Source organism: Nerophis lumbriciformis, linkage group LG02, assembly GCF_033978685.3.
Source record: "Nerophis lumbriciformis linkage group LG02, RoL_Nlum_v2.1, whole genome shotgun sequence".
NCBI classification, from domain to species: Eukaryota; Metazoa; Chordata; class Actinopteri; order Syngnathiformes; family Syngnathidae; genus Nerophis; species Nerophis lumbriciformis.
The window spans coordinates 30100542-30116033 of NC_084549.2; the positions used below are offsets into that span (position 1 = coordinate 30100542).

A 15492-nucleotide genomic window follows, 5' to 3' on the forward strand; every position below is an offset into this window, starting at 1 on the left:
AATACATTTACATACACTAATGTTGTGCTGAAATGAACTAAATGAATAAACAACATGTTTCTTAACTAAACTGTCAACAAAATGCAAGTGCAAAGGAAAATACAGCTTCACCACTTTGGCCATGAGTTTTACGCTTAAGAAACTTCTCTATGAGGTTAGCTCAAGACTTCTTCTGTTTGTTTGATATTGTCATTGCTGCCACAAGTGGTGAAAAATTGTAGTAGAATTGAGTACCGCTGCAAACAGATATTTTTTTGGCAGCCTTCTACGCACTATAGCTAAAAAACACTGTCTTTGTCTTCGTTTGCCTCTCATCCAAGTAGGCTTCATCAGTTCATGCTCATAGAAGATTGGTCAGATCTAGTCTAGACACTGGTGCCAAAACCCCAACTATTTATACTCCAACCGGGCAGGCTTCGAGAGATAATGGTGGTGTTGAATGACATGAGGAAGGAGAACTGAAGAGTGTTCAAGGAGATTAACGCCATGAGCAAAGAGAGCACTGTAAATAGCAAGGAGCTAAACAAGAAAACAGATAGTATGACAACACAAGTATGAGAACTCGGAAGTTTGCAAGAATATTAGGAGGGAGAAGAGCTCTGTAAATAGATGACATTAAATAACTAAAGAATTAAAAAATGATAATGCAGTGCTTTGTAAACAAATTGTTGGACTGTAAGGAATTGTGGATGCTTTAAAGAAGCAACATTATGTGTAAAATTGATGATTTGGAGTAGTTGACGCTTCAACAGAGGAACAGGAGGCCATCTTTTGGCAGTCTAATGGGGCGGACGTAAATATTAAGCAACACTTTTCAACTATACTGTATGATACCATACAGTATCACTATTCAGTAGAAGTGTGATTCTTTGGGAATTAGGGGCTACAATGCGATTGAAATCGATTATTTATGCATCTTTTATTGTTTTATTGTATATGGTTAATATATTGTATTTTACTATTACATATTCAATATGTATTATAATTAATTATGAACAATATGTATAAATGGCTCCTCCTTTGGCTTCTGCGTCATTGCCGGCGACAGCACTGTGTAGATATTATTGTCTTTCCTGATTTATTCATCTCCTTTCAGTCGTACCTTGCTACATAACGCTTCAAATGCTGTGGCTTCACTACATCGCAGATTTGAAAAAATATGTTTTTTAAAGCCAATTCTACATGTTTGGGGCCTAAATTAAGAGTTGCAACTTTTATTTATGTATTATATGTATTATGGTGGAGTATTTTCTGTTGGTGAGTTGTGGCAATCCAAGATATTCACCAATATATTTGGGTTAAGGGTTGGGCTGGGCGATATGGCCATTTATATTTATATATATTTTTAGGCCATGTCACGATACACGATATATATCTCGATATTTTGCCTTAGCCTTGATTGAACACTTGATGCATATACTCACACCAGCATGATGATTCTATGTGTCTACATTAAAACATTATTGTTTATACTGCATTAATATATGCTAATTTTAAACTTTCATGCAGAGAGGGAAATCACAACTAAGTCAATTTACCAAAACTGTATTTATTACACAGTTATTAAGCAGTGGCACAAACATTCATGTCATTTCAAAACAGAAAGTGCAAGATTTTCAGAGACATTTTAAAACAAGCTATGAGTGCACTTTTGTGCATGATGTCACTGAGATGACATCAAAACAACACTAAATTAAAGTGCCCTTTTTGTACAGAACACCACTACAATATTTTAAAACAAATAAAGTGCACTTTTACGCATGATGTCACACAAGATATTTAAAAAACTGTAAAATTAAAATTAGCTGCATAATAGGAAATCAAATAGTGTATGTCCTTCGCTATGTGGTAGGTTACTGTGGACGTTATCTCCTTCTGTGGTTGACTATTTTTTTCATACAGAGATGTTGACATGTGGAGTCTCAAGCACTCCTTATTCTCTAGCGGGTGACTTTTCAAATGATGCTACAAATTAGTAGTGCTGCTACTTTTTGTAGTAACACTTTTGCCGCATACTCGACATATTACGGGAGCAGGTGAGCGTCCCTACCACTAACCAGAGGCAGGTGAACATAATCAGCACCCATGGCAACGAGGAACACAAACTGGGGTGCTGAAACAGAAACAAGGGAATTCTAAATGTAAACAAAAACATGATCCGAGCTACGGGTCATCACAGAGGAATGACAATGCAAGATACGCATTGCTAACAACTAAGCTAATGTTCGTAGCCCCAAGTGTCAAGTTAACCAAGTTTTTGCAAAACAACACACACCGAGGTTTCAGCGCATGGAAACCCAGTTCTAACATAGAGGAAGAATGTGAAAAAGTATTTCCATGTTGTGGCCGCTTTGTAGTGGCCGAGCAACAGCCGTAAAGCAATGACGCTCGAAGGATCCTCTGGGGTACCGACCGGTGAATACCGTAATCTACAGTAGAACACACTCAAGTGTTCTACTAATACAATAAACTGTTCTATAATGTAAGTGTAAAGGTGAATATGTGAGTGTTATTTAATGTTTAGTAGGCTTTAAAAACTTATTTAGAAGGTTGTGAACCGTTTTTCTTGCTCTATTTATAATAAGAATTGATTTATGACTAATAATCTTATTTTGCGGAAATTCGTTTATCGCGGTCATGTCCGGTACCAATTAACCGCAATAAACAAGAGAGAGAAATGTTCTAATTCCTCTCAATCCGTGACCGAGATGTAATAATGGCGTAATACGTTTTAAAATGAACCAACGGTGTGACTGTGGTCCTGGAATGGTCACATGTTCCTGCTGCGTCACATTGAACCTGTGTGTGATGAGAAGCTGCCCTCGTGCGAGGTAAAGCATTCCAGCGTTAACAGGGCATGCTCAGTCAACACCTCTGCAGTAAGGAAGCACAGTCAGGCTCATACAGAGAGTTCATCCAGGAGTATGTTGGTGACAAGCAGAAGAAATGAGGCTGTTTATAACTCCCTATCAACACTTTAACTACCCTCCTCTCTGGAATGACATCACTTTTGCTCTTGTTTACATGACACCACAGAAAAATAAATGTGTGCTAAAGTACGCATTACCTTCAAGTGGTTCGTGTCAAACAAAAGAGGGCATCTGTTTTAAAGGCAGTTAATCAAATCTATCTTTGTTGAAGCATAGTCTCTAATTGTGACTCATTTGTAGTCCTTACAAACAAGCCAGATAATCTTTGTTGTTTGTCAATGCACTCAAGTGGGACACTTGTTTAAGAATTAATCTTTGTTTTTGGTTATAACCTTGGGGGTGCAGATAACTGACAATATAACCTGGTCCCTACACACCGGAGCTCTTGTAAAAAGAGCTCAGCAGCGCATGCACATTTTGCATCTGATGAAAAGAGCACAGCTTCCTCCCCCCATTCTCACCACATTCTACAGAGGCACTATAGAGAGCCTGCTGACCAACAGCACCTCTGTCTGGACTGGAGCCTGCAATGCCTCAGACTGGAAGTCTCTCCAGAGAGTGGTGAGGACGGCGGAAAAGATCATCAGGACTCCTCTTCCTCCTATCCAGGAGATTGCAAAAAGCCGCTGCCTGACCAGGGCTCAGAAAATCTGCAAAGACTCCCTCACCAAGTACTGTTTTCACTGCTGGACTCTAGAAAGAGGTTCCGCAGCCTCCGAAGTAGAACCTCCAGCTTCTGTAACAGCTTCTTCCCTCAAGCCGTAAGACTCTTTTTTTTTTTTTTTTTTTTTTTTTTTTTTTTTGTGTCCTGTCCAGCTTCTCAGGCAAATCATATAGTTGATGTAGATGCCCATGTCGGCTGTTCAGATTTACTTTACAAAAGAGAAGTGTAGGATACTTCTCTTGTTGCCTTATTTGTATTTGACTTTATTAAATGTATTTATATTATCATTTAGTGCAGCCGGGCCGGAGCAGGAGGGGATAGAAAGAGAAAAAAAAAAGAAGACAGAGGGGGAAATTGTGGGGACAAGAGGGGGATTAGACAGAGAGACAAAAACAACAACAGCAAACAACAACAACAACAACAATAGAGCAACATCAGCAAATATGACATGTACAAATATGATGGTAAAAGTAATAGCAAATAAGCAGTTAGCGAAAAATAAAAAATAATACAGAAATGACAATGAGCATTATTACACTACAAATGGATCAATACAAATACCGATAGAAATAGCGCTATTGATAATGAACAATACCAATAATTTACCTTTATTATCAACAATACAGTTGTTTAAATGCAACAATACATATACGTAATGATAACTTGAGATACGAAGGAATGCAGAAAAATGGAGGGGGAGAAAGAGAAGCAACCTACATTAACCTTGTAGATTGTTATAGTCGTAAGACTCTTAAACGCATCATAATTAAATTATCCCCTCAAATCCCCCCAAAATGGATTAACTCGCTGGAATAAAAAAGACAATATAACATACATCCATAAACGTGGACGCATGTGAAAAAGTGCAATATATTTATCTTTACAGTAATCTATTTATTTATTTATATATATATTTATATATATTTATTTATTTTATGTATATATATTATATATATTATTTATATATATTTATTTATTTATATATGCACCTTATTGCTTTTTTATCCTGCACTACCATGAGTTTATGTAACGAAATTTCGTTCTTATCTGTGCTGTAAAGTTCAAATTTGAATGACAATAAAAAGGAAGTCTCTAGTCTCTAAATGTAACAATAGGTTAATAGAACGTTGTTCTCCAGAGTGTCATTGTTGGTTATTTCCAGTCTTATTTCAAGCCATTCTAAATAGGCAGTTGTTACAAGTCTTCCAATCTTCCAATCAAGGCAAATGTACCAAACTTAAGCACAGATCAAAGTATTCACACCAGCCAAATGCATTGGATTTTAGGTGGACTGGAACATTTCCAATGGCCTTACAACTGATATCATTAAGTCACTTCTAAATAAGAGTACCGGTAATCTAGTTGTCACAGTGCTAAACAAACATCGACCCATACCAAACCTGCCATTTTTGGGCAAAGTCCTTGAAAAAGTTGTATACCAACAGCTTTGTGACTTTCTCCTGTATAACCATGTGTTTGATACTTTCCAATCAGGCTTTAGGCCCCACCACAGCACTAAAACAGCTCTAGTCGAGGTGATAAATGATATGCATTTGTGAACAAAGACGCAGGCAAAATATCAGTCTGCTTTGCAAAGTTCTCCTTGACCTGAGCGCTGCATTTGACACAGTTAACCATACTATCTTATTACAGAGGTTAGAAAACTGGGTGGGAATATTTGTTCAAGCTCTATCTTGATCACATGACATACTTAGTCGAAATTGGTAACTGTGTCTCTGACCAAAAGACCTGTGGAGATCCTCAGGGGTCAATTCTGGGACACCGATTGTTCAACTTGCACAGGCGGCCACAAGGTCAGCTGATATGCAGCAATAGTGTGTCCTCGCACAACAATCAGAGAGACATTATCATCTTCCCCCATTAAGAAAAGACATGCCCCAGTCTAAACTTATATAAACACTACGCTGTGTTGCTGCAACTAAGATATTTACAAGCTGTGCTCTCTTAGACCCGAGTGATCGTTCTATTGTCACGGAGGCCAGCTAGTGTGGCTGGGCCTTGTGTATGTTAGTAAACCTCACTCCCTGACGACTTCAACAGTGCGCTGGCCGCAGAACTAGCTAGCCTACCGTATTTTTCGAACTATAAGGCGCACTAAAAATCCTTTCATTTTCTCAAAACTCGACAGTGCGCCTTACAACCCGGTGCGCCTAATGTACAGAATAATTTTGGCTGTGCTTACCGATCTCAAAGCTATTTTATTTGGTACATGGTGAAATGATAAGTGTGATCAGTAGATGGCAGTCACACATAAGAGATACGTGTAGACTGCAATATGATGGCAGTCAAACATAAGAGATATGTGTAGACTGCAATATAACTCAAGTAAATAACACCAAAATGTTATATGTTCCATTGAAAATATAGAACATTACACACTGCGCTCAAAAATCTATCAAAATGTTTCAGTACGACTTTGGCAAGCTATGAAGCCGCACCACTTGATGGATTGTAATGTGCTTCAACATACAAGTAATATTAGGGTGTGTGTATAAGATAAGACATATTATCTGGCCCTTTGTTTCGCGATGTTATGCAAAAGCAACTTTTCTTATCTTCTGGTACCTGCTGATCTGTATTTGGGATCCGCATAAGTCCTGAAAATTTGCGCGCTTCCGCCTTTGTAGTCCGTACCGACACCGTAGCCGATAAAGTTCTTCTTTTTCTCCATCTTCTTGTTATGGTACATTTATCCTTCGCTGTTGCCATTTCTAATTCAAAGTAGTGTAAAGTTCTTACTTATATCTGTCAGTAAACTCGCCATGAAAGCTCTAAAACATACCTGAATTCCTGAGTTTACATTATTCACCCAAGGAACTTTAGTTATTAGAGAGTTCCGGTCGGACGGTTTTTCACGGGACACTAGTGAGCCACGGATGAGGAGATGCTGCTCCGTTATTGATTTAAGTAAAGTCTGAATGTCATTAAAACAGTTAGCTCCATCTTTTGACACTTCTTCCACTCCCGTCCTTGCACGCTACACCGCTACAACAAAGATGACGGGGAGACGCTGCCGAAGGTGAGCCACGTAAATAAGACCGCCCACAAAACACCGCATCCTGAAGCAACTGTCAGAAAGAAGAAGATGATCTATAAAACATAATCTATGCAACATTTTGACCAAAGAACCACCATTACATGTTATGTAGAACACAAGGAAGTGTTTTCAATTTAAATTTTATATATGACTCCTTTAATGCGCCCTATAATCTGGTGCGTCCTTTGTATGAAAATAGACCTGACTAGACCCACTCATCGGCAGTGCGCCTTATAATCCGGTGCGCCCTATGGTTCGTAAAATATGGTAAGTCTCTCATGCTGGCGACCAGGGTATGTGTCCCCATAAGGAATGGGATAAAAGCAGGTGGCCGAACCAGCTGGGTTGCACAATAGTCAGAGGAATACGAGACGGCAGTGTTTTTGCGGTGCGTCACAGGACGGTTGAACAGAGTAGGATGCCACAACGTCCGCCAGAAATAAGAAATAATAATACTAGATTTTATTTTTTTTGTACTTTTCATTAAAATAAATCTTAAAGTGCTTCAGTACAAACCAATATTCAAAACAATAAACACTTAGCCATTGAAACAGATAAAATACCAAGACTAAAACACTATCAGCGAAGCATAAGAAACACAAATCATGCAAAATAGTGGGTTTTCTAACTTGGTTAAAATATTTCAGTGGGTATAAATACTTTTTTTGCACATTCAACAATATCGCAACAATGATGGTGATAATTTTGGACACCATAACCGTGATATTAAATTTTCATATCTTTACATGCCTTGTGTGAGTACACTCATAGTGTTAGGACATTTTGAGGAGTCGGTCCACTATTTATCTGAAAACATCTGCGTGCATGGTGGGACAGGTTTTCTCTTTCACCAACACTTTGTATATACAAACATGTGTCTACATTATTGCAACAAATTTCAGTTTTTTACTCTCTTTCAACAGGAGCATTCCAAGAATAGCTGGCCCACTGAACCAACACACCACCATTACGATGAGGACGTCAGTGACTACCGTCTGCCTTAGTGAGAAACATGTTTTTTATGGCAGCTTTGTAATGCAGCTATACAGAATGTAGCAATACATGGATGTCCTTGCAAATGAATCAACAGGTCCAACCACTTCTACAGATTTAGACTTTTACCCAATATGGGAAAGGGAGTAGACTTACTAACACTCTCTAACTAATGCCAAAGCACACACAATTCCCTACACAGGCATTTTATTGTTGCAGTTGAGTTGATACTACAAAGTCTCTCAGGCTGCATAATGCCTCGGTTCAACTCGTTTTCTTCTTTTTGAACTGAAGAAATGTTGCGTGTGTTCAGGTCTGCACAAAAGCCGCACGTGCTTTGATTAGATTCAACGATACTTTAGGGTATTTCTCTCAGTGCCAAAATAACCGTCGTCATGGGCAAGTTCATCTGACTGCAGGTTTTGATAAAGTTTCTGGGCTGTCATGACCCTTGACACAATAACAGTAACACTTTCAGAAAGAACACAGTAAAACAATAGTTTTAAGTATTGCAAACAAATGGCAAAGTATGTAAGTGAGGGCAACATGAAGGAAAAGAAAGGTACAACTTTGTGTACTTTTTACATTAAAATGATTGATTTTGGGTTTGTTTGAAGTTTAATGAGCAGACGACAACGTTGTAAAAACGATTTCCATTCCACCAAGTCATAGCACCTGAAACACTGTCATCTTTTTAATACTCAGCGTAGATTTTGGTGGATAATTTGAGTTATGAATAATGTGTTTGTGTTGACACATTAGATGTACACAATAGGTTTATTATTATTATTCAATAATATTAAAGGTGAAGGTTTTTTCTTTGCAGACAGGCTTACCAGGTAACATTCAAAAAGTGTGAAAACATTTTTAAATCATGGGTGGGCGAGGGTGCTCCAAATACAATTCTGCTTATGACCCCAATTTAGCCTGGCATGGCCCTGAATGCAACTCCTGAATCGATCTCAAAAGAGTGCATTTGTAGTTTATGTTGTGCACTGGATCTTTGTGTTGCACCTGCCATCTTCAAGTGTATCATTCACCTCACTGCCTCTGCAGTATGTGGAGTAAACACAAAAAGACACTGTTGTCATGTTGTCCCCACACACAGTGCTCCTGCTGTCTTGCGCTTGTCAGGCCAAGCCGAACGGACCGAAGAGCAAGAAACCCAAGCAAGGTACCCGTCATCTGCACACAAAGCTGTAATTTTTGTGTCAGTGTTCGTGTGGCTGTATCCGCCTTCCCGCTCCATGGCTGCCATTCCTCTCTTCACCTGGAGCTACACTCTTTGACAAACGGCTCGATGTATAAATCACTTCATAGAGTAAAAGCTTCCACTGATTTATTTCTCAGCTGGGAATTTGTCCGAGGTTTCCCATAAAGTTATTACTGTTATTTTCTATACAGTAATAACTGTAAATGGGACACTCAAAATATGGGGTAAATCAAACTTTTCTAGCTGAAATATTTAGATTATGTACTGTAGCTCACTTTTTTCACATTTAACTCAACTCACTTGTTTCACATTTAGTTCATTTTATGCACATTTGAGGTAAACATTAAATGGTGAATATAAATGTTAAACATAAATTTGAAATCTAAATTTAATAAATGTCAAATAACATTGTTAAATTTGAAATCTAAATGTAAATCTATATATATTAAATGATAAATATACATTTTAAATCTCAATCTAATCGTGAATAAAGTAATATTACGTGAATATAAATGTTAAATCGGAATATAAATGTTAAGTTTTAAATATAAATTTTATGTTTTAAATACAAATGTTAAATCTTAATATTATGTTGAATGTTAATTTAAATGGTAAATCTAAATATGAATGTTAAATATACATTTTAAATTTAAAAACAGATGTTGAATCTAATGGTAAATGTTAAAATCAAAATCTAATTTGAATGTTAAATATAAATATTACATTTTAAATATAAATATTAAAAATCCAATGTTAAATGTTGAATTGAAATAAAAATAATAAATGTTAAATACAAATGTTAAATCTCCATCTAAATGTTTTTTTAATCTAAATGTTAAATGTAATTGTTACAGGTCATAATAAAATTGTTAACACTACATGTGGATGTCAAATAAAAAACTAAATGTTAAATCTAAAGCTATATGTTGAATAAAATTGCTACGTATTAATATAATTGTTAACCCTAAATGTAAATGTAAAACATACATTTAAATGTTAAGTCTAAATCTAAATGTTGTATGTTAAAAATAAATGTTACATCTAAATATAAATGTTAACTCTAAATGTGTAAGACAAATATACATATTAATATTAAATCTAAATGTAAATGTTAAATATAAATGTTGTATCAAAATTTAAAATTTTGATTAAAAATGTATAAATAACATTTAGATTTAAAATTTAGATTTAATATTTATACACATTATTTAAGTTCTACCTCAAATGTGAAGAAAATCAGCTACTTGTGAGAAAAGAAAATGTATGTTAATTATTATACTAAACCTAAAAATGTAAAAAATATATATGGAATAGGTTGATTGACTACACTAAATTGGCCCTAGTGTGTGACTGTGAGTGTGAATGTTGTCTGTCTATCTGTGTTGGCCCTGTGATGAGGTGGCAACTTGTCCAGGGTATACGCTGCCTTCTGCACGAATGCAGCTGGGATAAGCTCCAGCCACCCCCGCGACCCCGAGAAGGACAAGCGGTAGAAAAAGGATGAATGGATAGATTTATATAGATATATGTATATATGTACACACATATATATGTGTGTGTGTGTGTGTGTGTATATATATATATATATATATATATATATATATATACATTTAAAATGTATTAGTTAGAAAAGTGTGATTGCATTTTTACATTCGGCGCCCCAAATGCACTCTTTGTACCACAGTAGCTAGAAACACTAAAACTAAAGTTATGTTATCAATTAGTGTAAATTGTAATCCAGGATAATCCCAAACAACGATTTGGATAATTCCTATAACAATGACTCAATTGTTGAAATTGTTGATTATTTTTCAGTCAATCCGCTTTACTACATAGTGATTAATTACCTAATCCTTTTAGCAATTGCTTATTGTCAAAAAAAAAAGCATCTACATCTCTTCTGTTCATAGTCGTACCGGCCATCGAGTGTGACGTCAGAGCGGGAAAGATCAGTCTGCCAGAATTCATAGTCAAATGCCCCGCACACTGTAGGGAGACCAAGCAGCAGGTGTACGGCACAGGTGTGTTTGCCTCCATCTCCAGCATCTGCAACGCCGCCATCCACAGGTAAACTCAATGAAGACGGTAATAAATTTGAAAAAAGATGAAGCAGGAATTTTTATGCAATACGGGTTTTGTATCCAACAGTGGCGTTATCACCAATTCAGGGGGAAAAGTCATTGTAAGGAAAATGGCGGGTCAGAACATCTACAAAGGCAGCAATTCCAACGGTGTGCGCTCTCTGTCACTTCCTAAATGGAGAGAATCCTTTGTTGTCACAGGTATTAATAACGGAGCTTCATAATAAACACAATATATGAGGTCACCCCCAATTAACTAATGTTTGTTGTGTTGTAGAGGGGAAGCCCAAGAAAGGAGTCATCTACCCTTCTACCCTTGACTTTGTTCCTTCAAGACCAACCTATGTGAAGACGAGTAAGAGGAGAGATTCTAATCCACACTTTTTTTGTATTTTATAGTTGTTTCTTGAAGTACTTTCACTTATTATTGAGGCATTTGACTTAAAATCAACCATGAAAAAAACAACCCAATATTATCTAACAAAAATGATTGGAAGAGGTGGCATAATGGTGACATAATTGCATGCACACACACTTATAAATGATTAATTTACCTATAAATCAGGGGTGTCAAACTCATTTTAGATCGGGGGCCACATGAAGAAAAATCTACTCCCAACTGGGCCGGACTGGTAAAATCACGGCATGATAACTTAAAAATAAAGACAACTTCAGATTGTTTTCTTTGTTTAAAAATAGAACAAGCACATTCTGAAAATGTACAAATCATAATGTTTTTTTTTGTACACTTACATGCTGCGGTTAATAGTATTCTATCTTTATTTGTCGTTATTTATATTTTCTGAATAAACTCATACTTGCCAACCTTGAGACCTCCGATTTCGGGAGGTGGGGGGTGGGGTGGTGGGGGGGCGTGGTCGGGGTGGGGGGGCGTGGTTTGGGGCGGGGCTAAGAGGGGAGGAGTATATTTACAGCTAGAATTCACCAAGTCAAGTATTTCATATATATATATATATATATATATATATATATATATATATATATATATATATATAAAAGAAATACTTGACTTTCAGTGAATTCTAGCTGTATATATATTTATTTTATTATATATATATATATATATATATATATATATATATATATAAATAAAATAAATACTTGAATTTCAGTGTTCATTTATTTACACATATACACACACATAACACTCATCTAGTCATTGTTGAGTTAAGGGTTGAATTGTCCATCCTTGTTCTATTCTCTGTCACTATTTTTCTAACCATGCTGAACACCCTTTCGCAGGTACCCAGAAAGGTTTCGAGTACCACCAAAAAAACTGAATCTCTGAAGACAGTATAAAAATCTGTGTTAAAGGTGTACAAACACTGTTTGTATAATAAGCATGTTATTTTTTTACAAATGAGGGTTAAGAGTTCAGCACTAAAAAAAAAAGAAAAAAAATGTGGCTTAAGTACAGTTTTTTAATTGAGCTGCTGCATTTTTTGGTTGGGTTGTTTATTTATTTTGAGTAACTTCTATACATTTCTAAAAGGGGAATAATGTAATAGAGTTATTATCTATGTTTGTCTGTTGCCATCTCCTGGTGAATGTTGGCTATAGCGTACTGGGGTTACTTTTTGGTTGGCCAACGATTTACGTGGTGTTGCGCACTTGACGTCACTCAGGTCCACATGGAGCTGGAGGGGGCGTGGCTTCCAGCTCCGCCTGAATTTCGGGAGATTTTCGGGAGAAAATTTGTCCCGGGAGGTTTTCGGGAGAGGCGCTGAATTTCGGGAGTCTCCCGGAAAATCCGGGAGGGTTGGCAAGTATGAATTATGTGATAATGTTCATCAGTCAACTCATTGATGTTAATTTTCAATCTGTCAAGATAAAAAAATGGTTTTAAAATCAAATTACAGGATGTTATGTATGTCGTTTGATCATTTTCCTCGACTGATGTACTAACATCATGTGGTTTATTTTTACATATGTAGCATCTACAAAGATACAAATAATTGCTATTGCGACATCAGTGGACACATTTAGAACCGCTGTTTCTTTCATTTAAAGATTTAAGGTTAATTTTTATCCTTGGCAAACTCATCCCGCGGGCTGGATTAAACCTGTTTGCGGGCCTGATCCAGCCCTCGGGCCGTACGTTTGACACCCCTGCTATAAATATATCAGGGAAAATATAGTAAAACAAGGAAAACTGCTTCACCCCTGACTACTAATGTTGTGATTATTCTTTATATATTATATTCTTCATATAGACAATCTAACAAACAAACAACATTATTTTTGAAAATATATACTTTAATGTGTTTATTTTATAAGTTTAGTTTGGGGTACAATTTTTTTTAACGAGGAAAGACCTAGTATGTCTCTTCTTTTCATGCTAGCAATTTAAGCTTGCAAGGTGGAACGAGTCATTCCGCCGTGAGTTTATCAAAGTGCAGTTATCAATCTCAGTTTCTTAGGTTATTTTATTTTCGTCATCAACAATATTGTTTATTGTTACATCCCTACAATATACTAAGTCTTGTTTCCCGGTAAAAAATGTAGTCAAACGTCACTAAAGTTACTTTGGATTGGCGAAAATGAGTCATGTGCCAGTGCCTACCGGAAGAAGGCTTGCTGACAAAATGAATTCATCTTTGCAAGTCTTAATCAATGGATTACAAATAATTATGATGTAAATAAATTTAAAATTTGTGAGGATTATGAGTCATTCTTCGTCTAAACGGGAATATATCAACATCCTAACGTTGGCATCTCAGTGAGAGCAGACATTGTACAGTAAGTGATGTTTAATATATTTGTTGTCCCTAATGACGTCTGCATGAGGACTCGTTTTGCATAAAGAAATAAATTTAAATTATAGGATGACAAAGCGCTTCATATAAAATGTTTCCCCAAACGTATTCCTGGCCACATCAAGCTCTGTCACTGACAAGTATATAGGGACAGATTTCCCCCTTGACTTCCGGTGGCTCTCGGGACCTGCTTCAATAGTACTCTGCAAAGCAGAAGGTTCAAATCTCTGTCGTAGATGATATTATATTAAGGTTTTTAAAATGAATGTTTTAATGATGCTAAAATTGTTTAATACGCTTAACTTCATCATATTAATTAAATGATTGTATTTTTTATTCTGGCAATTCATCATGTTTCTCAAGCCAATATTTATATGGTGTTGGGATAGTCATGATTTCAGCCTTTTAGAGCTCTTCTTGGACCACCAATTTTTTACCTCGGTATTTGTCAAATTCTAGTTAGTAGTTGAAGAAAAAAGAGAAAGTTGTGATGCGTCTATGAAATTAATGCGCCGCTGTATGCTTAAAATGAGCAAAATACATAAATATTGTTTATGCGCCTGTTACTACATGACATATATATACTTGCAGGTGTTTGGATGTTTTTTTAAGTGCTTTATAGGCAGAATAGAGCGACTCCCATAAGCTCCATTGCATTTACGAGTTGGAATGCATAAAAGAAGAAAAACATATGTGTGCTTGTCTTACATAAGAATGATAGACACAATTCCAAAAAAGTGCAGTTCTCCTTTTAAGTGAAAGGAGGGCACAGGCTAAATCAAAAGAATGTACCGGTACATACAACTAATGTGTGCTAAATTATTACACAAAACAATGAGCAATTCAGCTGTACTGCATCCAGTGATTTATCTGGAAACTTACAAAATAATCACTCGCCACTTAATTTGGTACACCTGCTCAATCTAATGGCAGACAATACATACATTGTATTTCCCATTCCTCATTGAAACTATCATATACAGTATACCAACATGTCTACCTAATTGACGGTGCTAGCGGTGTTATGAGGGCTGCTGTTTCGGCGTGTTAAGGGCTGCAATGAAATTTTAAAAGAGCATCAGACTGCACATTACTTACAAGACGTTACTTTCACAAAATTGTCACCAAGCACTTGTTGCAGATGAGTCTAGATTTATTCAACCCTTAAAAAAAGGCACCGATAGTTACTTTATTTTTGTTTTGGTGTGGTTACTGCCGTTAATTTGGCAGCGTTGCCATTATGGTGCCCATCCCTAATAATGACTGTAATGCAATCGCATTTCACCAGTTCTTAATGCAGTTAAAACTCTCTCGTGGTAGTTTAGGGCCACAACAATACTTGCCAACCTTGAGACCTCCGATTTCGGGAGGTTGGGGGGGAGTCGGAGGTGGGGCGGGGGCGTGGTTAAGAGGGGAGGAGTATATTTACAGCTAGAATTCACCAAGTCAAGTATTTCATATATATATATATATATATATATATATATAAGAAATACTTGACTTTCAGTGAATTCTAGCTATATATATATATATATATATATATATATATATATATATATATACATATATTTATTTTATTATATATATATATATATATATATATATATATATATTTTATTATATATATATATATATATATATATATATATATACATATATATATATATATATATATATATATATATATATATATATATATATATATATATATATATATATAAAAATAAGAGAAATACTTTAATTTCAGTGTTCATTTATTTACACATATACACACAC

General features: G+C 35.9%; 1 protein-coding gene across 7 annotated transcripts in view; it reads left to right on the forward strand.

Annotated features, from left to right (window-relative positions):
* Positions 1-15492, forward strand: part of vit (vitrin) — a 103847-nt gene that overhangs the window by 23677 nt on the left and 64678 nt on the right. For 6 of the 7 annotated variants that reach the window (XM_061960534.2, XM_061960517.2, XM_061960543.2 and 3 more), the window contains exons 2-6: positions 7576-7655; positions 8754-8819; positions 10769-10925; positions 11007-11140; positions 11217-11294. In XM_061960534.2, the coding sequence (XP_061816518.1) occupies positions 7625-7655; positions 8754-8819; positions 10769-10925; positions 11007-11140; positions 11217-11294 (466 nt within the window). In that variant the 5' untranslated portion in view covers positions 7576-7624. Of the gene's footprint in view, positions 1-3425; positions 3692-7575; positions 7656-8753; positions 8820-10768; positions 10926-11006; positions 11141-11216; positions 11295-15492 lie in introns of those variants that run through there. The other variant, XM_072915994.1, reaches the window with a different exon arrangement.